The following is a 25855-nucleotide window of genomic DNA, read 5'->3' as shown; positions in this document are numbered from 1 at the left end:
GAGGAAGTGAATGGTCCTATGCCCCGCCCCCCTCCTCCACCACCACTGATGACTAATTGTGCCCCCTCCAGCTTTTAAGTTGACTGTCAGGGTACAAACATGCAACCTAAACGCTACCTCACCATGATGCCCAGAAGGAGTCTTAATTATCCTCATCTAGCAAAAAAAAAACAGCAGACGTGCAGCCATTACACATATGGCTCGCAAGCATCTATTTGAATGCAATGAATGATTTTGTCTGCAGTTCATCATGTACACATGGCGGCTCCAGAGCGCAGCCAAAGGGTGCACTTTGCGTACGTGACGTCAAGATTAGCTCACGCGCATGGAGCAGCCCACTGGCGGAGCAGCAGCAGCAGCAGGAGGAAGAGGAGGGGGAGGAGGAGGAAGGCTCTGCATGGAAGTGAACCAAGCCAGTGGTCTCCGAAGTAGAGCTCACTCGCCGCCTCAACTAACCGTCGGCGACACGTCGCTGAGCGGCCATTCTGGCGCAGACAACTTTGCGTCCCATTTTTTTCCCCCTGCGCAACTCTTCCACGTCTGGCTGGCGCGCGCTGGGAATACATCCGCACCCCTTCCAGCTTCTTCCGCGTATTGGATTTCTATGCAAAGACAAGCCCGCCCGTGTGCCTCGCAGCTTTTTGCGGGGACTTTTGCAACCTTTCATTTCCTGCTCGCGCGTGGGATTTAGGCGTCGACTCGGTTCCGTTCGGTCGCGCTCCACTTTTGGATGAACCCCGCGCAGAGCAGCGCATCGAATGGAAGCACGATGTGTTTTATTTAAGAGCCAAATCTGAGAGTACAAAGTGCCAAATTAAGCCCAGATGGCGAACGAGCGCAATCGCACTATCGTGGAGAATTATATCTGCCATAAACTCTCCAAACGCGGCTACGCGTGGGGGTTCGGTGCCGCTCCGGAGGAGGAGGAGGAGAACGATGCCGCCGCTGCTAATAACGGCTTACTGGTCGCCCCCTCGCCGACTTTGGTGCTCCGGTGCCGCGAAGCCAGCGCCGGGCCCGAGCGCGACTGCGCCCCCAAGCGAAGCCTCGGTTCCGACCCGCTCGCCGACATCCACCGGGTTCTGCGCGAGGCTGGCGACGAACTCGAGAGACTTTACCAGCCGGACTTCACCGAGATGTCTCGGCAGCTGTACCTTTCGTCGACTACAGCCCAGCGGCGATTCGCCGAGGTGATCGACGAACTGTTCCGGGACGGCGTCAACTGGGGCCGGATCATCGCCTTCTTCGAGTTCGGGGGCACCGTGTGCGTGGAGTGCGCCACACAGGCGGAGATGACGTCGCAAGTGAACAACATAGCCGAGTGGATGACTGAGTACTTAAACGGACCCCTCAGCAGCTGGATCCAAGACAACGGGGGCTGGGTAGGTGTGATTCGGTGTAATTAGGCTTCTTTTTTGTATTATTTATAATTTTCGATACCGCTGGAGCAGAGCTCCTTCATTGCTGTTTCGGGTTGAAGGCGTGTCGGTCGGCGATCGCGCGCGCGTGTGCGTGTGTTTGCAGATGTGACCTCACACGCCACATTATATCACGTTTGTAGTTATGGTTTGCCGACGCAAAAGCGCGAGATGTTCCCATTACGCACGAAGGCACAGGATGGGCGGCCTCCACTCGTGCGCCGCTCTGATTGGACGCTGGCGTTGGCTGTCAAGCCAATCGGACCAATCAGAAAGCGAGCTGCGTCACACCTCCCGACGCTCTTCCCCAAGCCCCGCCCCCTGACTGTGAGGGAAGACGGGCAGTCACGCATCTGTCACAGAGCTGCAGTATGCTCATATCTCGGAATATAAGCACCCCAAATACATTTTTTGAATCAAATTTATCATCAAAATGCTTAGTAGTATTCCAACATTTATCTTTTGAAGACTACAGTCTTGTAAAATGTTACAACTGAAGCGTAAGGGAGGAAATAGCTTGTGATCGTGGTGGTTTGGACTTTTACAGCTTGAGAATTTAGCTTTCATGGATTTATTGTGTACATCTAGCACTCTTCTTGGCATGTTACTGTTTTAGTCAAGGAAGTGTCCCATTCCGTTCCCGTTGTCGCAAGGAAGTGACGATTGCAGTGGCGGCTCTAGACAGTTTTACCTGGGGTGGCAAACGGGGTGACAGGAGGCTCAGTAGGGAGCTCGGAGATTATAAACTTTAAATTAAAAATGTTGAATTTAGTATTGCATGATTACTTCATTGCCAGCTGTCAGGGTGGCAACTGTCAACTCTTGCCGCCCTGTGAAACCACATATTGACGATCCAGCAATTAATTCATTCAATCCATAAGACATACATATATACGTTTTAAAAAAATAATAGTCCCTGCCTCCCAAAAATGTATTTATATGTCTTAGCCTTTTTTTTTTGCGCCATTACTCCATGTTTTTATAGCATTAGAACACAATATTCTGTTGGTCAAAATCCAGAAAAACGCTAGAATTGAGGGGTGAAAATTTCTGAGATTGAACTGGACTAAACTGCTAAATTGGAAAGAGCTCGAGGTTGTGCGGAAGGCCTTTAGATTTATTTTAAGGGGAAAAAAATGACCATATTTAGCATGAACATGCAACACTGCCCCCTGCTGTTGACTGAAACTGTCATCAAAGTGCCTTCGGGCTCGCATTGAGAATGTCATGACTCACCCGTTTTTTGGGTTTGGTCACAATCCGACAGCAAAAAATTTTTTAAAAAAGGGCACTGGTCAGAAGAAAGAGAGGAAGACTTGATAACATGATGGAATGCACGACTGCTTTTCCTCTCATTGTATTTGCTCTCGTCAGGGAAATATCGTAGCTCCAGCTGTCAGGACAATCCGCTTTTTCCTTGACAGTGACTCCCAATGTTGCTTGTGCTCCAAAGAAATTGCGTAGGCGGCACTTGAGATTGCTGATCATCGGAAGGAGTGTGCGGCGGCTCAGTCACTGTTTGTAATTTGTTTGCGATTGTCCACTTTTGCCAGCATCGCTTGGTGTGCCGCTAGCTTTAGCTTCAGGTGAGCTCACCACGTGTTTACAACAATCACGTGATGTAAATTAGCGACCCTGCATCCCGGCACGGGACTCATCAGACCAATCTGCGAGGAATTAGCGTCTTCATTAGTAGAGGTGCCTTTAATGAGAACATAAGATTCGTGCCGCTCGCTTATTTTGGCCTGCGGGTATCGGATTTTCGAGTATAAGCGATGACGGGGGGGGACATCAATGATTCATTTGGAGGATTCCATCTTACCGTTTAACATTCCCCTCGAGTGTGTGTGAGTGTGTGTGTGTGTGTCTTTGCAAGGTTGCATGTTGTGCCACATATCAAAGGCTGCTCCAGCAGCACCGAGCGCTAATCCAGAGTTTCCGCCAGCGCCGGGCTCAAGCCCTCCGACTTGCGCCGGTCCTGAGCGTGCTTTTTCTTCGGCTGCTGCGAGAGATGGCGAATGTCTCCGGCGCCTACGGTACAATAATGTAGGTCATGTTCCAATGTGCTTCGCAGCTGCGAGGAGATGCCGATCGGTGACGGAGGAAGAGGGAGAGCGTCCCGTGGATTAGTCGGGATTATCTCAATGTAGATGTTTGTCTGACCAGTTTGGGGGATGATCCATTGACAAAGTTCACGTCTATAACATTTCAGGGTTGTTATCTTTCGGCCTAAGTGTGATATTTGGCTTGACTGTTGTTGCTGAAATTGGAGTCGTTCTCATCCTAGCAAATTCTTTGCACTGGTTGCGGAAATTCTGACTACGGGAGAAGATCCAGTGCCACTTTCAAGCCACAGAAGAACCCCCATATCCTGGACGAGACTGTGTGAGCTGGATCACGTTTTGTTGGTTGTACAAATTCCGTAATGCGTGTCACATGATCACATGAAGTGCTGCCTCCATGTGTGAAAATGTTATGACCATCTCGACTTGTGTTCACGTTTTTTTTCCCGAACGCCGTAGCTCCAGCTATCGTAAATTGGAACGACTCGCATGCCTGTTCAAGCTCTTAGCGCCACCCTGGTTGCCATGGCAACATAATCCACATTCACCATCAGCCCGGCATTATATGGTGTTTAATCGCTAAATGGCACAGGCTAATTTAACACATGTGTCATAAAAACACCGAAAAGCAGTTTTAAAAAAAAAATTCACATATCCCTTGGGCACAGACTCCATCTGGTTGGTTCAATTTTTGTTCAGGTTGATATTGACGTTTTCAAAACAGAGCATCCAGCATGAAAACTCTTGTCATCTCTTGACATAACAGCGGGTCGTGTAGCGGTTCACATTGAGCGTTCATTTCCTGCGTCAGGCGGACATTCCAGGGCGTAGTCCAACTTTTGCCTTCAAGTCAGCCGGTCCGGGCCCTGCCGTCACCCTGAAGCCGATTGGCGGACAGACGTGACATCGCTTCCTCATTCCAACTTGTGCTGCCTCACATGAACTGACCCCCTTTAAATAAAAAAAAATCTTTAATCAGCTTTATGTGGATTAAAAAAAAATGTGCCACATTTGTCCCTTTTGGACTGGTTCCATCTATTTATTTAGGTACTTATGCGCCATCTGCCAAATGACACACAATCGAGATGATACTTCAGACACTCGGATTTGGCCTGTATAAAAAAAAAAAAGAAAAACTCCCCGGTGCAATACATGTGTTGTTTCGATTCTTGTTCTGTGTTTTGGAGTTTTTCAAGCTGGAGGCCAATCAAGCTTTTTGACACACGAGAGTGGCGTGGAAACAGCCGTCTGTCAGCCATCCTCTGTTTCCTGTTGTTTTATTGTTTTAGGACCAACTACATCCAAATATAGGCGCCGCTGCCAATGGCAGCTGAGTCGAATGCACTTTTCGTTCCAGCAAATTTGCCCAGTGGCCATTTCAAAGCATTTGGTGTGTTATTTACAAATGTGTCCTTGCTTGTGTTCCGAACATTTTGCTTTCTACCTGGGGGCGGCCAGTAAGTTCATCCTTGGCGGTTTTTGGGGGCGGGGGCGGAGGGGACGACAGTGCTGAGGCGGCAGCTTTACCCGTATATTTTGCACTTGTGTTTGTTTGTAGGCTTCTAAAATGACGTTTGACTGGCTTGGAGGTGGGGAGGATTGTTTGAAGTCGGAAAAAGCTCGCTCAGGGCAGACATCTAAAACAGGTTGGATAGGGGCTCTCGAGAACCGGACTTTAGCATCCCTGAGCTAGATGGTCCAATTTGAATTGTATGGTGGTGTTTCCTCGTTTATCTACAAAGGTGTATCAGGGACAGATACATTTACAAGATTCAAGTTTTACTTTTACCAGAATAAAATGACTAAATTTATTTTAATATTATGTCAAACCGCCTGTGTCACCAGATGGCAGTGGTGGGCGGTCAAGGCCTTCAAGGCCTTCTCTGCTGGCCAAACATAATCAAGAAATCCTGATCATATTCTTCACATTGATGTCATATTTTATTCTAGTGTTGTAGAATAAGTGAGAGTTTTTATCCAATCAGAATCAAGCTAGCTCATGTTGCCAGGCAGATTTCACAATACCATTAGCTCGCACTATGTGTCCGAGGCCGTCAGATATATTCGTGCTGGCGTCCGTTCTGTCAAAGTCAATGAGCTTTCAGAGTTGATAGACGGTTGCGATAGCCAATCAGATCACGAGTTAGTTTTCGTGAGTCTTCTCGCTGGCGGTACGCTGCAGGTGATGAACGCGTCTTGTGATTGGATACTCACTCGTGAGGGGGCAGCGCTATTCGGAATCAACACACCTGAAAGTCGAAATTGGCGACCGTTCGAAAATCTTAAATATATTCTTGCTTTTTTAAACCTCAAAGGCCGAAGGAGGGAATTTAATTGCAGATACACTAGCGCGGCCATTTTCAAGACGGACATTTCAATAGAAGCTTGGTCGTCCAACACTGAGTACTGTTTTAGTGTCATTTTCAGTGTGACCCCCCCCCCCCCCCCCCAATACTTTTTTGTCTTCATCCCTAGTGAGAAAAGAAGGAGTTAATGCACCTGCACGAGCGCCTTTTTTAATGAACTTGGATCAGGTTGCCGAAAGGAATGCAGCAAGTTGCCAGGTGGTCTATTTCAATCGGGAGGGGGGATGAGGAAAAGGGGAGGGATGAGGGAGGGGGGGGGGGGGCAATTTGATGCACGTTGATGCCAGTTGACAGGTGAGCCTTGCATGTTGCCACAATGCGGCAGGCATCTGGACCGCCAAACTCCGCCTCCTCCAACTGAGGCTGAGCGGTTGTGGGATGGCGGAGGAAGTCATTAATCTCCATTTAGGTGACACGCTGAGTGGCGGTGGAGCAACCTGGCAAAGGAAGCGCATTTAAACACTCGCGGGAGGGCCGAAATAAAAACCTCACTTATCTCCAATTTGGGTCTCCTGGACCGTTTAACGCATCACTGGCGCCGCCGAGCGCCGTTCGTTCGCGTGGAATCCACTCAAACGTGGGAGTGATCGCAATACGTGCCCGCCGGATTTGTTTGATTGTAAAATCACAATATGGAAGGTCTTCCAAGTGCCGCTTCGTCTTCTGGACCTGCTTTACTTGCAAAGGCAAAAATGTTCACCAAACTGGAATGGGTCCGTGCTTTGCACTTTTGCCTCCCGTGCACAAAACTTCATGGAAATCTAGTTTGTGCAAAGCAGATCGTGTTGCTTAAAGCAATCAGCTCTCACCCTAACGCTTCAACTGTCCAGGAAGGTCTCAGCCCTTTGTCATCTTCTGCCATGTTTGCGTCCACTGCTGCTTCTTTCCTTACGGGCCCGGCCTGACATGAAGAGTTTCTTTCTGGAGTGAAGAGATCTGACGTCCCCCTTGAGATCCTCCGAGCACAAAGAGGCTTGTTCCAGACATTCTTGTCTGAGGAATTCAGGAGGAGGAGGAGGGAGGGAGGCTAACCCTTCGCAATGTCGACTGCCGTTTGACACCACAGAGGCTCTGGCTGTTTTTTTTTTTTTTTGGTTGATATGAAAACTTCATCTCGAGCGAAAACGATCACGGTTATCGGCATTATCACGATATTAAGTGTTCATGCATGCGAGACTTTAAGAAATTGAGATATTTGAAAGCCAGATTACGAAAAAAATTCCGAGCGTACCAAAAGGCAACACAACAAGAATGTAAACAGGGGGACTAGCCGGTGATAAGCAAAAAAACAGAACTAACAAACACAAAAAGGAACAAAAAGCTGCATTTTTTTTTTTGATCGCGACATCAATTAATTGGATTATATGGAAGGTGACAACACTTCAGCAAATCGCAGATTGCACTTTAAAAGCACGACTCCAACACGTGATCCTAATTCGTGCGGTGAAAAGTCTCCGCTAAAATGCTCAACTGAAGAGCATCCGTTCAACCAGGGGTGGGCAAACTACGGCCCGGGGGCCACATGCGGCCCCCGTCAGGGAGTGTCAAAATTCATTTTCGGGCCACGTCGGAGTTATGGTTTCCCTCAGAGAGTCGTTATGACTGTGACCAACAAATTGATGGAAAGCCAGTTTTGAAATCCGAAGCCAGTCAGTAATTGTTTGTTCAACAATTCCTCAATTGTTTTTAAAAGAGGAGGAATGGTAACAAATAAATGGCAATATCTCATATCTCAATGTTGTTCAAAGTGAAGAAAATGTGCTAAAAAAACAGGCAGTTGACGCACGTGATTTGCTCTTTGCGGGCCGCATAAAATGAGGTCGCGGGCCAGATCTGGCCCCCGGGCCTTGAGTTTGACACCAGCGTTCTAGATCATCCTTGGGCATTTTCTTCTTTCTAACGAAGCCCTTCAACCATTTGCACATCTTTGACAGCTTGTGGGCTTGTCTTTTTAGTTCGACGTCACATGACCAAAACAAGCGATTTGACAGATGCAGAAGCATCGGATTTTCTGCGTTGGAGACCACCGCATTAAAGGAACGACGTTGACTCTTACTGAAGCGCCATTTCTGACGGTTGGAGCCGTGTATGATCCTGCCTGGAATCTTTTTGTTGTTTTCCTCAGAAGTCAGTTTGATCGTCTGAGCTGTCAGTCAACTTAACAAACGGGCTGACATCCGACGAGCGGATGTCTACCTTCAAATGATGCAAAGACGAGAGGAGTTTAGGATTTCTCCTTTTGTATTTCGAAGGCGCACGTACTCCACCTGCTTTTGTCGCCTCAGCGAGCATTCCAGGCGTGCCGAGCGTTTGCACATGGGCAACACTTCATATAAAAAAAATAAATAAATTAAAAAAAGCTGCTGCGGTAATGTCTGAGAGATTTAGTGATTTGTTTTTGTGTGTGTTGCTGCGCCCGTTTCCACCCTGTTCCCGTGTGACTATTCTCGGGCCTTCTCTCCTCAGGAGAGCCGCAGGAATGTCTGCTTGGGAAGCGAGACTGTAAATAAATAATGGAGACGAGCTGGGTGTTGCTTTCCTGAGTGGCCAATGAAGGGTGTGGGCCTTTTTGGTCTTTTGTCAGCTTATAGTTCAGGAACGAACATAGGCGACGCGCTTCTGGATGTGTCATAGTCCATATTGTTACTGTCGTGAGAAAAACACTTATGTCCATTTTTTTAAAGAAAAATTATTATTTTTTTTTTTTTTTACGTTGCCATGTTACAGAGCGTGAATAAAAAAATGTAAAAAAAAAGACTAAATTGAATATACGTATTTTTTACAGGACAATCACTGACAAGTTCCAGTTTCACAAGGTTCCACATGCCTGAGATGTTTAAAGGCAGTCGAGCGAGCTACGCATGAAAATCAAACTTTGAGCAGATTCTCTTTCCGTCAAAGTGGGCAAAGTCAAGAATGTTTCTAAAAGAATATCTTAATCAATTATCTCGTGGTTTTAGACGTGTATTCTCTTATGTGATCCCCCCCCCCCTATCATCGCTGTGTTCATCTTCTCAAATTGAGATGCGTGAATCGCGCTTAAGATGGAAAAACACGGGCAATTCAAAATTTCCAGACTGTACCATGCAAACAACTCGTTGCTGATAACTCTTCTTGAGAACAGCGGAGGGACTTTTGTAATTTGGGGAGTAAGCATTGACAAATAATGTACATGGTAGCCATGTAGCAGTCTGTTATCCAGTTAGCTAAAAACAGTCATGGAGGAAAAAAAAAAAAAAAGAAAAAAAAGTCCCATCTGGCCACTGTTGCACCAGCAATTAATTGAGAACCCTGTCCTGCATCAGATCTCTTTCAAAAGCCTTGTGGGGGGTTTGTCCCTAACACAGACAATCAGAAGAAACGTTTAACCTTGCTCTATATATATAAATATATATATTGATATGCGGCGCAGCTCGCTTGCTTGTGCCCGGTGGCAAAGTCAGTCGGCCTCCCAGCGGGCTCCTCGTTATCCCGCTCCCACCGTGACGGGAAAAGGTGGAAAAACCCTTTCATCCGCCGTCTCGGATGGTTCATTAGGCTGCAGTTTTTTTTATTTTTTTTTTTTAAACTTTGAGGTGCTGTTTTGGCTCGATAAGAACGTAATGATTGCACGGCAGCGAACGGGGGCGGGATTTACACCTAACATGACAATTAAGCGGCTGCAAGGGGAGCAAGTGATGCTACCGCCTCTATATTTAGAAGCCTCTCGCATGTCCCTGCATTTTTCAGGGATCTGCCGTGTTACCTGACACTGGCAGCCAGGTCTCGGGGTATTAGGCTGTTGTTCGGATGTGCTGCCGCTTCTGCTCCACGAATGCGTGCAAATAAGAAAAGCGCTTAGGGAGGGAGGAGGAGAAAAATAAAAAGCCTTCCCACCTGGTCGTTATACAGCGGGACCTCACCTTAGAAACTATTTTCGAGACAAATCCTTAAATGTACACATTTAGTACATCAAATCGCTTTGTCTCATTTCAGACAGTATTGAATTAATAACTCTGCGAGTGTGTTTGGCTTTTTGCTCCTTTTTTGGAACAAACAAGGTGGTATTGATTGCTAGTAGCCACGTGGATGACTGCGCTGAAGTGTTGAACTGCTAATCAATATTTGGCATTGATACTTTTATTTATTTATTTTTTTGTAGGTCTGCTGGTATTGACTTGTTTTTACAGAATACAAGTGTGACGTCAATCTCCTGTGGCTGGTGTCAGGCATTTGAATATTACCAGAAGGAAACGTGAATGCAGAGATGGCTATGTTAGCTTCACATGCTAGCGGCTAGCTAGGTAGCCTCGGACACTTGTCAAGTTTGTGATGAAAAGGTTTCATGTTGTTTATGGAGCCTCACTTTAGTGCTACAGTACCCTCAAACGTTTGTAAAGCGTGTTTTATTATAGTCAGCAAATTAGCAGAACTGGGCAGTCCGTCCCAGGGGTGGAACAGTCTGGCCCAGCTGGACACCAATTTGACAATTTTGATTGCTTTTAGTCACGAATCGGCTTTCGTGCGTGGGATGAACCTACTCGGCCAGAACAGGGTCGGGGGCTGACATTTTTTTTATGAATAAGGCCGGAGGGTCGAGGCCTGAAACGTATCGAGATTGCGGCCGGAGGGCTGGGGACTGACCGACCAAAAAGGGTCAAGTGCCCGGCTGTGCAAATCGGAATGTTTAGCATCTGCTTATACAAATATGAATGCCAGAATATTTCTGGGTGGCCGGACGAGAGTGACAGTCACTGACCTGAAGCGATCCAGCAGGCTGCTCGTAGAGACAGTCCAAAATGTTGGTGATCTGTAACGATGACAAATGTTGTGTTTGAGGTTGTCCCACTACAAATGCTTGCATCATCACCACAAATTCAGTTTGGAGGTGACGCCTCACTGAGTAGACAGCAATGCACTTCTATCGTAAACTCTTCAGAAGAAGCACCGCGCTAGGCCAAGATGTGCAAAGTGAATTTCTGAATTTGATTTTGTCCATCCGTGTCGCGTTCCAATAAGTTTCACTTCGTTAGGAGAGGTTTACCTGCAGCGAGATTAAACATAACCAAATAACAAGCCCTGCTCTTGCCTTCAAATAAAATAGAACTAGACGCGAAAAAGGCTCATTTCGCTAGCTTACTAGATAATAAATGTTTGTTCTGTGCAGGGAGTGTTCATGTTTTTAAAACGACTTCCTCCTGCCCCAAGTTGTGTTTTTACCTTGATTCAATTTAATTTGGTTTACATTCTTCACTGCGATCGTTATGTCGGCCAACTTGAGCGACTACTCGACTATCAACACACATTGTACGCTACAACTGACGGAAATCATGTTAGCTTAGACAGATTAGCCATTAGCAAGCTGTCAACATGAATCTAATCAGTTTTTTTTTTTTTTTGTGCCACCGTGCTGTTTAAAACCTGATTAGGAGTTGCTTGTATTCTTCTTCCCATGACAACTTCCCCTTCAAGATGTCATGCAGATATGATATGGGTCCATTATGGGCGTATCGTTGGGCGATTCAAAGTGTGTAAAAAAAAAAAAACAAGATTCACTGAAAGTGAAGTGACCGGCAGCAACTCTAGACACTAATTGGAGCTTTTTGGGAGATTTCTGAGACTTCCTCCGTAGCTGTTCACCCCTCCACGTCCAGACTACAAATGAATGGCGCTTGAGCAAAGCCACCACTGGCTAATTTAGCAGAAAAACTTTCCCAAATGGATAACAAAAGATTTACTTGTCTGTTGAAAAATCACACTCACATTCACACCGATGGACTATTGCCAGTCTTCAATTAATCAAGCATGTATTTTTGTGAATGTGGGAGGAAGCCGAGCGACCTGCACCGAACTTACACAAGCACATGCAATCTCCACTCAGGGTGAACCGAGATTTGACTCAAACTCAGAACGGTCACCCTGAAAACAATTACGAAGTCAATTTTCCATAATATGGCCCCCTCGTCCTGGGAATTTATTCATTGACCCTTTTCAACTTTGCAAGAGTTCAAACACACACACACGCACATGCACGCGCATTCACCCATAAGCAAACACAGAAGCGGATGTACTGGTGCAAATCAATTATTTGCTGTCCACAAATGGTGTGCGCACACACTCGCCCATACACACTGACAGTGCGGCACGCTGGCATGTACACACACAAGCGGATGTGGCGGTGTGAATCAATAATGCCGTGTTGTCACAGTGTGACATGTGAGCATGGCGGGGAGCAGATGGCCCCGGGGTGCCTGCTCCCTCTCGCAGAGCCTGGACACACACACACACACACGCGCACGCACACACACCCACATGGTATCAGTACCACAACTGGGATTTCCCGGCGCAACTCTGTCCATTAACAAACAGTATGCTCTTATTATTGTTCTTCAAAATGCAACGGTATTGTGTGCCCTTGGAAGCATCGGGAAATGGGATCTGTCCAGAAAACGCAAAGTGAGGTCAGCCATTGCTCAGATATCATGGCGATGAACATGCTCTATTGATTTGGATGTTTAAATGCACTCTATTCAGTCTGCTTGCACATTCAAAGGCTGTTGAAAAGGGCGTTACAAAAATATTATCAAGTCAAATTTTAAAAAAAATATCCGGCACATCAGGGTTTGGAAGTATTTTCATTATTTATCTATTTATTTATTTATTATTTTATGTTTGACTTTGACTTATTTAAAATAGATTTTACCATTTGTTCATTTATGATGTTTCAGAAAACCTGTTGCTGAACGACTATTAATTTATGAATATGACAAAATATATTGCTGTATTACATATATTTTAGTTATTATATTATTATTATGAAAACCTGATGTGCTGGACAAAAAAAATAAAGCGTAGTTGCGGAATCAGCGGCAAAAAAATAAAATATCTAGAAATGGTTACTTGCCTCTTTGATTCAAATAATTATTTAAAAAAAATGTTGACCAGTGTTGTGCTTAAATTAAATAGTATAATGCGCATCTGATGACTTTATTAAAAAAATTTTTAAGCCCAGATTTTGCAGTGTATATCGCAAAGTGGCAGACGATCGCGCATATGTAACCTCTCCAAATGTCTGGAGTGCATCCAATAAACGGAATAATCCAGACACCCTGAACTCATCCAATCGTCTGATGGGTCGGGGGGGGGAGCTTTCACACGGACGGGGGCATCAATTTCACTCAATGTGCACATTTTAATTGGTTGTCGGTCTGTCGTTGCAACTTCAAATCATGCCATCGACTTCAAAGAACATGGCGAGAATTGGAAACCAGAGGATTTCTTTTTTTACCGCTGTGAGCTGTTTTGAGATGCATTTTTTTTTTTTTTTTGACAATAAGGAACGCTTGCTGGAATGCCGCCGTCTGTTTTCTGTCACAGCACATTTTTCCGACACCTTGTTCCATTTGTCATTTCGTGGCACGGAGGACGTGTCGGCACGTCTAGACGAGGGCAGAGGAAGCGGGCGAGTCGAACCACCTTCTTCTAATTAAGTCTGCAAATTGACCTATAAACTGCTTCATTTGTCTTTCATATTTGATGGAACACGGCTATTAAAAAAAAAAAAAAATCTAATAAGAATCTATTTTCTCTCGGTTTAATGAACACATTTTGACAAATTAAACGAGCCCGCACGTCTACCCTCATTTGCTGCTTTTTAAATTTTAATTTGAGCACATCTATTCACTTCATGAAAGACAAAAGGATGAGGAACACTGCGAGACAAAACGAGATCTGGGTTAAAATACGTGAAATTCCACGGGGCTCGGTCCCGACTTGAAGTTTCGAGGTCAAGGATGGCATGCAATGAGCTCGTCTGCGAGGCATTCGTTGGTGATTCACGGTGATGTGTACGGCTGGATTAAAAAAAAAAAATAATAATAATCAATATATCGATTTGAATCGATTTTTTTTTTAATAGTGATACTTCCCCATAAATTTGAATGACTTCACACATCACGTGAGATCTCGTTACTACACGAAAGTAGCGAAGCAAAACAAAATGGCGGAAGGAGTGAAGTCTGCGCCAACAAGCACGAAGGCAGATTTATTTATTGTTTTTAAATAAAACGTACATGATTAATGGAAAGACATTGGCTTCAATTCTTAATGAAAATATTCATATTTTTACAAATGCGCCTAATTACAGAAAGAATTTTGTACTAATGCAGCATTGGTTCTTCTGAGAATGCTTTCAAAGTCAAATTGGTACTGCGTGAAATCCTTGATTGAATCAAAAATCAATCAATGTGAATCGTGAATCGTGAATCGTGAATCGAAAATCGAATCGATACCCAGCCATAATGATGTGCGGACAAATCAATCGAAAGTAAACCCACTCGGAAACTAAAATCCTGAAAAAAAAGTCAGGCTAAGATTTATAATCAAGTTTGAGAGCTTTTTTGATTTTTGCTCCGATATGACCATCAGGTGCGAAACAAGACAAATAGTTCGGATTGTTCCTGCCGGGTGAGAAAAGGAAAGCAGGAGACGTGTTGTCCGATTTAGTCATCTGACTCAACAAGCATCTGATCGTCAGCTGATGTGACTGCTGACTGCAAAGTAACGTACTCGTGGAAGCGTCCACATGGCATTGAATAACCTCTTGGAAAAGGACCGTTTGGAAATCAATAGGCCATCGGAGTAAACGCTCGAGGTCGCGGGAAGTGCAAATGGAAGAAGCACAAAGCTGAAACAAGCTAGTGTTAAAAATCCATTAACTGGAGCGCCGTGTTGTTCGCACGGCTTTGTCATTTCAACATGCGCCGTCTCATCGCGGTAGTGATGGGAAAATGAAGCTTCAAATTTGCTTCAAGAACCAGTGGTTTTATTTTGGAGTCCTCGAGATGGCACTGTTGGTTTCAATAAATGGTTTAAAAAAAATGGCTTCCAGGCCAATGTTGAACAGAGAGTGCCCTCTAGAGGAGTCCAAAAATACTACAACTGCTTCATGAAGCAGATTTGAAGCTTCGTTTACGCATCACTACATCGCGGTTCTTCGCTCCGTGTCAACACAGCCAAAAAAATTCACCAGCTACGAAACCTGAACCATATTTTGTCTCCATTCTTTTGTCCTCAAACAGTTTTTCCTGCTTGACTTGTTGTTAACCTTTGTCTCATAGAAGCATCCACAACAGGAAGTGTCTTCACTAATGACATTTTGAAAAAAAAACAAAAAAAAAAACGCTTCCTCCCACACGATGGACGTCTGCAGACGATACTTTGTCGACCTTTAATGAAGGCCATGCGCGTATCTCACAGGCAAAAAAGAAGAGAAACAAACGGCGTCAGACGGTGTTGGGTCATGGCTGAAGAATGTTTAGATGAAGTTATTCGGTTACATCACGCTAACGTGTGGGGCACGTTCCCCTTTCAGACGCAAGACGAGCTCATCTAAAGGCCCGCTCGCTCCCATCAAACGCATTCCTCGCATTCCTCTCCATGAAAATCAGCTGGTTGTCTGAGAGAGGTCGTTGAACTTTTCCCCAGACTGAGAAGAGGAGGAGGGAATGGGCACGGGAAGCAGGGAGGGAGGGCATAGAGACGATCTCACTGGAGATTGGCGGGCGTCATCTGATTATTTTGAAGAGAGCTGATGACGTGACGCGGGGTAGCTAGCGCACGGTTTTTAAAACGTGAGGGGAAAAAACTGGTCTGTTTCGAAGCAGATGTTTGGCATTGTAACAACACTGATCTGCAGGAGGCAGCGTGGTGCCGCAGAGCTTCCAGACTGCCGGAAATGATAAAAAAAGAAGAAGGAGCAATTCTAGTAGAAGAAGGAATGTAAGCAGCTAGGCTAATTGCTAGCTTGTCTGCTATAGTCTGCCAAAGTCTGAACTTCAGCTGACTTTGTAATTGGATTGGATCGGTTGACAAATCACAGAGTCCGTGGCTCGGCCGAACTCGGTGTTGCTCTCACACACACGATTTGAAAGCCGAAATATCGAACATGTTTGACATCTACGATTGTCAGCCTGCCCCACTGACGTTTTCCGATCCGATCGGGAATGAAACAAAACTCTTTGCGTGACCCACATCTCATATCCGATAATCTGTCCTTTCCTGATTTGGGGGGGAATGCTCAATCTCGCTTCCATAATACCTCACTTCAAAATACAGCTCAAATCTCGCAGCAAGAGGTCAGAAGTTGAAATGAGAGGAGGAGTAGCAGAACTTCCCCTCGTGGTTATTTTGTCATTTCACTTTTTTCTTGCTTGCGTCTTTAACCTCAACGTTCTGACCTTGATGCTAAATTGTGGCACAGCAAACAAACAACATCATCCGTTGAGGGATTTCTGTTTGTGGAGCTGTTTTATCAAAAAACGTAGGAAGGTACTGATGAGACTTTATGGATTACCAAAACACTCCATCCATCTGCTCCTGGTCCGGCCCCTCTGTCACATTTTTTAACCCATTGTGGCCCGCCAATCCAAAAATTTGCACACCCCTGGACTAGATGTTACCGTTCACCGTGACTGGAGTTTGAAGCCCAATCCCCACGGTCAAACCAACCACTGACAGTTTCGAAGAATGTTCCATTAAATTTACTTTAACTTCGGTCCACAAAACCGGCAAGCCGCTTCAGCTCTTCAGCCCACCCAAATCCAATCTGCTGAGTCAAAAAAAAAAAAAAACACTGCTGCCCCTCAAAAATCTTGTTCAAATAGGAGCGAACTGAACTGCTCGCTGGCTGGAAAGCCCGTTAATAAAAGCTGCCTTCTCTCTGGCTTTGTGGGAGTTTCTTCAGAGCGCGTCGCCTCCTCTGTTCCCACTTCAAAGATGCTCCCGAGGGAGCCGAGCCTCAAACGCTCAATTGTCTTCTGTGACATTATCGGACATCTGAGATGTTGGATTGGCTTCGCTCTGCTGCGCTTTGCTCACGCCGCCCACCCGACCGTTCTTCCTTATCCCGTCGCGTATACTGGGGCCTCTCTCGGCGACGCAAACCTGAAACCGCATCCAGTTCTCCACAGCGAGCCAGGAGCCCCCTCCCGGATGAAAGAGGACACCGGAACTTTGATGATCCTCTACTTTCCCCTCCACCGACATGTTGAATTCGCTCCCAGATGTCACGACATGCCGCGTGTTTGGCGAAAATTACAGGGCCAAGTTGGGATTCCATCAAAGGCCGAGCATTTCTTTTGAGAAGAGTCAACTTTTCTCCGGGCTACATCTCAGTAAATGCTTTCAAGCAAACAGAAAAATCTCTTAGTTACGACATCTTACACAACTCTCGCCCTCCCTCCCCACGCTCTGAGTGCGTGTTTGGCCTGCCTGCACTCTTTCCCTAGTTACACACTCTGATTTAACCGTACTTGGCTCTACCACAGTCCGGCTTAAACCAGACGATGATGTCATGCCGGGGCGTCTGGCACAGGAAGTGACTTTACACGGAATGAACTGTTGAGAACTTAAAAGTTGAGCAATCACTCCCTGAAAAGGTTCTTTTTTTAAACAAAATGTCACGCTTGTGCTGTCGCGTTACTTGCGAGACAACAATGGAACACTTGAACGCAGTACAGGCGTCAAAAGCAAAGAAAGAAAAAAAAAAATCTCAGTGACGTTATTTCTCTCTTTAGAAAAAGAGAACAATCAAGCTACCTTACACCCACAACCGCACATAAACATCCACAAGCAGGAGTCTTGTCTATTTTCAGCCGCTGCCTGCGGAGATTGCGGTTGCGTGGTCGTAAAAGGGTCACCAAGTGTCACTTTTAAAAGGACACAAGATGTAAAAGTCACTTCATGCAGGCAAGTGATAAACAACCGAGTAAAATATATCGCCGACTATTCCTGTGCTTCGAAACGAGACATTCGGAAGTTTGAGTTGAACCCGGCAAGCACCGTCAAGTTAAAGCCAAAGTGCTACTAGTGTTAGCCCAAAAAAAAAAAAAAAAAATGCATCGTAGACCAAGGGGTCGGTTTGAGCAAGCCAAATTCATTCGGAGTCTGAACGTAGATGCTAAGGATGATGTCATTATTTAGCCTTTGTGTATTTTCACAAAATAAAGTTCCAGACATGGTATCAAGCAGTGGTGGGGCGGTCAAGGCCTTCAAGGCCTTCTCTGCTGGCCAAACATAATCAAGAAATCCTGATCATATTCTTCACATTCATTTCATTTTATCTCCTCGTGTTGAATTTGTAGGTTAGAGTTTCTATCCAATCAGAATTCCGCTAGCTTGTGTTCCCAGGCAGATTTCACAATACCAGTAGCTCGCACAATTCGTCCGAGGCCTTCGGATACAATCGTGCGGGCGTCTGTTCAGTCAAAGTCAATCGGCTCTCAGAGTTGATAGACAGTTCCGATAGCCAATCAGATCACAAGTTGGTTACAGTGAGCCTTCTCGTTGGCCTTTCGCTAAAGGTGATGAACGCGTCTTGTGATTGGATACTCACTCGTGAGGGGGAACAGCGCTATGCGGAATCAACACAACGGAAAGTCGGAACTGGCGACCGTTCGAAAATGTAAAATATATTCTTGCTTTTTTAAACCACAATGGTCGAAGGAGGGAAAAGTGTGGATTTAATTGCAGATACACTTGCGAGGCCATTTTTTTCACTCACTCAGTACCGTGTAAGTGCCTTTCTGTTCATTATTTCTCCAGCTGTCATGTCATAAATGATGGCAATATGAGGGCGATTGATTCAAGTCGGACTAAGTACGACTTCACTGAAGGCCTACGTGTGAAAAGCGCCACTGGTATCAAGACAAATTGTGGAAAAAAGGCAAACAAGAACTCCTTTGATGCTTCCAGTATCAGAAGAACTGAAAATCACCCATGAGCTGGGCTTTTGTCACGGGAGCGCCGACCTGGCATCTTCCCACGGTTCATTATCAGGGCATTCCTATCTGAAGTGATCAGCCTCACAAGCTCTCAAGTTGTTTTCCACGGCTTGCATTCCGCTTCCCGTACGCTCTGAATCAAAGCGGGCGTGGATGATGAGCTGCTGTGTGATCGTTAATTGGCTAACAGTTTTCTTCTTTCATTCACTCAAAGTGACTCATGGGTGTATTCCTGGCTACTCGTCAGAGCGTCACACCGTTTCTCAGTCGAGACGCGTCACGGCAGCAGCTGACGATCCCTTCCAGGGAATTATTAGCCACCAGTGTGGTCGCCAGGCGGACTTACTGGCAAATAAATGCTCAAGCCAGGTTTATTTGGCCGGCCGTGACGCGGCGGTCAGTTTTCCGTCTTTTCAAACGGGCAGCTCGGACCAGGCTGGTTTTATTGGATTTGTCAGCTCTGCACTAAGAGCGGAAGCCCAACGTTATTTATAGCGAGCGGCGCTGCACTCAAGCCTTTCCGTCCGACTCGCCTCGGTCACTTCCTCTTCCGACCGAGTGACAGCGGAGAGGACGTCGGCTCCTTTTAGACGCAGCCAAGAAGCCATTTATAGAGCCGGCGTTAAAGCGGGATGTCCGTCTGACTTCACCTTGGTCAGCTTGTCCATCAGTGCACATTTCATGAGCCTTCACTCAGGATCAGTATCAAATCGGATACCAACTTCTTGCAGATCTCGCAAAGGGGGCCGATTACTTTTTATATTTATTTATTACGCTGATTTATTTTGGCTCGCTGCAGCACACATCTCTCACTCGCTGCTGTGCTCGTGGCCCTGTCTGCAGAAGCAGATTGTCCCGCCCACAGCACTACCTGATTGGTTCAGTGAAGCAGCCAATCAGCAGTAAGATGCCTGTTTGCTTTTTCACCTCGAGTCACACACAATTTTAATATCTTGTACATCACTAAAGTTGTTTAATAAATATGTGCGTAAATGCAATTCAACTAAGTCAACTTTTGGAGTTTTTATTTTTCAAAATTTTGACACCATTTTAACCCCTTTTTTCAACAAATGCATATCGGCTTGAAATATCGGTTATCAGCCTCCATGACTATTAATAATCGGTATCGGCACTGAAAAAAGCATCACTAGTCCAAATTTTTCTAAAAAGTAGTTTCTCAATTTGAAAATGTGGTCACATGAAGTAGATGCACACAAATTGCGCCGGCAGGAAACATAAAAATTACGAATGTGATGGACCCGCTCTCGGCCTGGGGTCTTCGGTTTGACTTCTGTGCGGTGCCGCTTTCAGTTTCAAGGTCAGTAACACAAGTGGTCTTTGTTTGAAACAATCAAAGCGAGCGTCAGAGGTGACATGATTGATAGTCTCGGCATGCTAAAGGGAGTGAAAGTAAACGATGAAAAAGGAGGAGGGGGAACAAAAGACAGGAGCGCAAACACGGTCGGCCTCCATCCCATGATACTCGGCGAAGCCCCAAAGGTCACCTTGCCGATCGTTTTATTTTGGATCAATATAAGGCATTAAGACCTTCTTCAGTGGAAGTTGACACAATCTGAGGTGTGAGAAATGTAAAAAAAAAAACACACTTCGGATCTCTTCACCTCGTCTACGGAAAAAAAAGCAGAAATGTCACATGTACGGTGACAGTTTCTCAGGTTGGCCGTCAGATAATAATAGAGACAATAGAATGACACCAGGCGTGTGTGTGAACGTGTTTGGCGTTCCTGCAGAGCGCATCGCTCCCACGGGGGCGGAACAACACCGTCGTGTGTTTTGTAAACACACAAATGCTGCTGACGCACATTTGAATATTGATGAGCCGCCGAAGTTGCACGCGGCGTGGAAAGAGTTTGGCTTTACAATGCGGTGGAGAAACAAGTTGCACAATCGTGTGACAATCAGTTTACGGACCCACTTGGATCGTTGTAGGGGTCACGCGGGCTGATGGGATGTCACCGTTTGAGAGAGGAAGATCTAAAAATAGCACTTTTACTTTTTTTTAGTCCATTGATGGAAGCCAACAATTAAAATCTAAACAAGTGTGACTACTGTAATTTCCCGTGATTAATATGCAGTTTGTTTTTTTTCACCACCCAAAGAATGATCCAAAACCCGCAGGGCGTATTGTACAAGAGTCCAGCAAAAAAAAAAAAAAATCACAATGTATAGCCGTTTACCAGTACCTAAGGGTTGCTAAAAAAAAAAAAAAAAGTAAAATAACAATAATATCATTTAAGATTAGCCTGCTAATATTGGCAAAATAGGCCTCACGGTGAGTGGTTAACACGTCCGCTTTGCAGTATAGAGGATCAGGGTTCGATTCCGACTACGGCCTTCCTGTGTGGAGTTTGCATGTTCTCCTCCGTTACCCGCGTGGGTATTCTCCGGGTACTCCAGTTTCCTCCCACATTCCATATGGAAATATTTTGTGTGTGTGTGATATTTTCTAGGCAACACAGCATTTACTCCCCTGACCGATTTAAATGAATCCAACCATTCAAGACATTAAACGGATTTAACTTCATCCATTAATGCATTTTCTATCGCGCTTATCCTTATTAGGTTTGCGGATGAGCTGCAATCTGTCCTAGTTGAATTTGGGTGAGAGGCTCCGTCCAGCCTGGACTGGTCACCAACCATTCACATTTGTATTTACAATACACCTGTGGACTATTTCGATTTATTATATTTCTTATTATTTGTACGTTTTTTTCTATGTCTGGCAGTGAATAAAAAAATAAATAAATTAAAAAAAAGTGATGACCTTGCTTTCTATGGGGGAGTCTGTCCAGCTAACGAGCACCGCCACAAACGCCTCCGTCATCTCGTTCTCTGGCAGCGGGTCAACGGAACCCACACGGGGGGACACGCACGATGGAAGTCGACCTTGCCGCAAGGTTACTCTTCTTCCTGCCATTGTGTCTGTCGGAGGTGCGTCCGCATTGTACTTAAACGTGAATGAGCGCATGTACGTGCATGCTTAGACTTGAACTGGGGGAGAGAACAAACGTCAAGTAAAACGGGGCGAGCCATAGAATACGGAAGGGAGGGACGGATCTGGATTTATATATATATATATATATATATATAATGTTAACAAATACAAAATAAAAGCCACGCTTGCAGCTTTCTTTTTTTTATTTTTATTTTTTTATTATTATCTGATTACCCTCCCTTGACTCCTGCAATTGGGCTTTTTGTTTTGACTTTAATTAGCTGAGGAGAAGTCAGCTGGAAGCTCATTAGGAAATCAAAGCGAGCCAACGCGCGGCGTGTGCAATATTTCAAATTACGCGTGGATGGCTTTGGAAAATAAACAGCGTTTAATACAAGCAGCCCACATCGGGTCCCTTCAATTACGAGCTGAACTTTAGCCCACATCCCTTTCTCGGTGCACTCGGGCCGGCCTGCAATTACCCACCAGAACGTACGCACGCGCACACGAGCGCTTGAGGCTTGTTATGTGTTATGCACAAAATGAGTCATTTATGGTCCCGCAAGGCCTCTGGCGGGAGGATGCCCAGTGGAGAAAGGGTCTATCCGAGGAGGGTCCAAAATCCATCCAAAAGCAAATGCGAGGCTGCCCGCTGGTGGGAAAAGTAAATGAAGAAGGTAACCATGACGCTCGGCCGACGCTCCCAAAATCCTCACTTGTATCATTTCGGAGTGTTCCCCGCGTGTGTCGGCAACCAACCTGGCAACCCCGGCGGCTCCTGTGACCTTTTAAAAGGCATTGATCCCCCAGCTATCCCCCCCCCCCAAAAAAAAAGAAAACCGCAGGGAAGTGTTAACTGGATTTCATTTCCCAGGTGCACACCTGCTGTCAAAGGCAGATGGTTTGCTGCAGGCTAGAGATGAATGTGAAGTTAACGCGCTCTATTGTGGTTGTGATAAATGCTGCTGTTTTTGTCCTTGCTCGTCACCCCCCCTCCCTTCTCAACTTTATGCGTGTGTCTTCCTGCTGCCAGCTGCTTATTAGGATTCCTCCAAGTCTCACATTTCCATAATGGAGGTCAATTCAAGAGGAAAGAGACAACAAGTGGGAAGGACTCGGAAAATGATGGGGTGCCGATATTAATGGAACACTTTTTTAATGAGAGAGCAGTATAACGCCAACTATAAGAACGGAGAATTTTTTTTTTTTTTTTTGTGGCTGGTATTGGCAGCCTTCATAAGAACCCGATACCTTAAAATAAGACGGTAACGGCCCGATACCTGATGTCAGTACTCGCCCAGCCTTACTTTCCATTACCGTTGACAGGAACATTGGCACTGCCAACATGGCAACCACAATGACACGTTTTAACCTGTTCTAGTCTACTCTGAGTCGGTTTATCTATGCCGAGAGCATTTTTAATTGTTTCAATGCTTCATTGAATTTTTATTAGTTTTAGTATTAGTTTTTTTTTTTTAGTATAATGGCGTATTTCTTAAGTGCACGATAACAAAATAAAAACATGTCAATACTGAAATAATTGCATTTAAAATGAACCCGATTGCTCATTTATTGATATTGATCATAATTGAAAAAGGACATTCTAATTTTTATAAATGTTTTTTTTTTTTTAGTTTGGATTACATTTAAAAAAAATCATTTTTAGTTTGAGTTATTTCGTACACTATAATAACCTTGGACTGGACACTTTTTTTTACATCAGGTGAATACGGTTTCGGTTAAAACGAAGTTTTACTATATTCTCGTCAATGTCAGTGAATGAGTTTTAAGTGAAAAAAAATAATTAAATGCGTTTTAAGTGTGTGGGATGGAGGGATAAAACATTTTTTGGAGATTATTTGATATGGCCTCTTGTTATTGTGCATTTTCCCCGAAAGCTTGTGCGTCGACAACTTTTCGCCTCACGTTAAAACAGAGTTGGTGTATTTTAAAGTGGAAAACGGAGCATCGGAAATTCCTGAGTGATGAATTGTCGCAATGGTAACAGCTGATCAAAACGTGGCCCCTCGCCTCGTTTCTTTTGTGCGCTTGGCAGAGGTCAACGTTAACGTTTGTTTTTCCACAAAGTCACATGATTGTCTCCTGCTCGGAACAAAGTGGGTCAAAAGTTCCAGGAGGGAAAAGTGAAGCACGCCGAAGTCTCATGACATCCACCTGACAAGCCTCCAGTATCAGCAGCCAACGTCATACCTCCTCCTCTCACGGTTGAGTTATCACCATCCGTGCCCTCGCCGAATCTTTTGAACATTCATCAGCGCTCCCGGCAGCCTCTTACTGTAATTGACTGTCTTGTGTTTCCGATGGGAACACGGGATAATCTGCGCGGTCCGTCTGGGTCGTGTCGAGGACACGCGTCATGAGCTCGTATCAGCTAGTCATGTGACACCATTGAGATGTCATTTTTGCAGGACCAGCCAAGGGAGCAAAAAAAAAAAAAAAAAAGTCTGTGTTTTGCCAAGCGAAACATTCCCCTCAGCTGGAGGTCTGACTGGAGCAGCTTGTTCTCTAATTAATACCCGCATCCTGGAGACCAGGAGGAGGAGGAGGATGAAGGGGGGGGGTCAGAGTTTTCCAAAATAAAAGTGCTCAAAAGGCTCCAGTGTTAACCGAGGAAATGCCGTGCGGTTTCACAAGTGGCGACTGTTTTGGCACCCGAGGGCCCGGAGTAGGAACAAACTGCTGATACTTCCACTTGGTTGACGCACACGCAGGGATCACCTCGAACACCCCCGCCCCCAACACACGCACATGTACACCCCCCCAACACCGGCCTCGAGAATGCCATGGGACAGGAAGGGAGGGGGAGGGGAAACAGGAAATACTCGTCTCCCCAAAGCACAAATTAATAATAGACGCTGGCTTTTTATAGTCTTTTGTTCCATAAATGCAGCACAGCATTTTGTATCAAAGCATAATTCTCAGCATTAGTCGGAACAAAACGCTGTGCGTCGTTAATTTCCAATTTTATGTGAATGCTGAGAATCACGCATATGCAACTTTTTTTTTTACTGCAAACCGCGTTTGTGTAAATGATTGGTTCTCAGCATTGACAAAACGTTATACTGAGAACCCAGCCATCAAATAATTTCTATTGCTTAAAATTATTTAGTCGAGTGAATGCTTAAAATCAAACAGTCTGTTAACTGAATACATTATTGCGTGAATGCTGAGAGTCAGTCATTCACGCTAGTACTGTTAATTATTTTGAATGCTTGGAATCGGGCATTGTCCCTAACAGCCACCAGGGGTCATATTTGCACGGCATCTGGGGATTGCTGTGATAAATCAACTAACATCAAACGGGAATTGAAGTTTTCTAAGTGACAGCATCTTCTCAGCGAGTTGAGTGAGGGTAGACAATTACAGACACATCCGCATCCTCGCAGTCGCGTCAAGGGTCACGTCGAGGTCAACATAAGGTTTTGTTAGCCGTTAGCCTCGGAAGCTAACTTGTAATAATAAGAAAGCGTTGAAATCTCCCGCATTCACGTTCCGTTTGAGCTGACGTGCTGCACGACGCTGGCTTTAGCAGCGTGACTTCCTGTCCAGCTGTTGCTGTCGTCACTACGAGTCAACAGATGTGTGTGTGTGTGTGCTAAGAACACACACACGCACACATTGATAGCATTTTCTCTAGGGCGCATTTGAACGCGGCGTCTTTGAAAACACTTGACTATTTGTTGTGCTCGAGTACCGTAATGCCACAAGAATGTGCCATCTGTTACGCTATTTGGCGAGTTTTTTTGGGTGATTCCCCTGCTTGTCAAACATGTGCGTGTGTGTGTGTGTGTGGTGTCTGAGGTTTTGTGTGGGCGAGTGTGTGAAGTGTAATGGTACTGCTGGCAGCGTGGGTGCAATAACAACACTACTCGTATTGGAGGGTGTGCTGAGGAGGATTTACATAAAGAAAAAAAAATTTTGTGTGTTTATCTCCTGCGGCTTGCAGTCAAGTTGATAATAGTGGTTCTGTTTTGCCATTTTCTTTTTCCAAAACTGATTCGGACTGCAAAGTCTTCTGGGGTAAAGTTTTGCGGTTGTTTATTCACATGACTCTTTTGCTGCCAATGCACTTGGGCCCGGACTCAAATGTACTCACAAGACTGTTTTTGATGGATGGCTGTGTGACTTTGCGCAGACGTTCCCCCGGGAGAATGATTTAGCATCTTCTAAATAAACTTGACTTTTGACACTGCAATGAGGAGATAACCCCGCGACCAAATCAAATGAACATCTGAAAATGTATCATCTTAATTAAAGAAAATAGAAGATG

General features: G+C 45.2%; 2 protein-coding genes across 2 annotated transcripts in view; one reads left to right on the top strand and one right to left on the bottom strand.

The window, feature by feature from the left end:
* The first annotated feature begins 345 nt into the window (after positions 1 to 345).
* The window catches only part of bcl2b (BCL2 apoptosis regulator b), a 28600-nt gene continuing 3090 nt past the window's right edge, over positions 346 to 25855 (top strand). Inside the window, exon 1 of the mRNA XM_088310627.1 lies at positions 346 to 1382. Coding sequence (XP_088166753.1) covers positions 825 to 1382 — 558 coding nt within the window. The 5' untranslated portion in view covers positions 346 to 824. The remainder of the gene's footprint in view (positions 1383 to 25855) is intronic.
* Positions 4051 to 25855, bottom strand: part of LOC148326364 (5'-AMP-activated protein kinase subunit gamma-1-like) — a 52615-nt gene continuing 30810 nt past the window's right edge. Inside the window, exons 17-18 of the transcript XR_015846106.1 lie at positions 10586 to 10636; positions 4051 to 4432 (exon numbers count right to left, since the gene is read on the bottom strand). The gene's annotated coding sequence lies outside the window, so the exon portion shown is untranslated. The remainder of the gene's footprint in view (positions 4433 to 10585; positions 10637 to 25855) is intronic.

Source organism: Idiotropiscis lumnitzeri, chromosome 12 (genome assembly GCF_059441095.1).
Source record: "Idiotropiscis lumnitzeri isolate Australia: NSW breed Sydney's pygmy pipehorse chromosome 12, RoL_Ilum_1.0, whole genome shotgun sequence".
Classification (NCBI taxonomy): domain Eukaryota; kingdom Metazoa; phylum Chordata; class Actinopteri; order Syngnathiformes; family Syngnathidae; genus Idiotropiscis; species Idiotropiscis lumnitzeri.
This window is presented reverse-complemented; position numbering and strand designations above follow the sequence as displayed.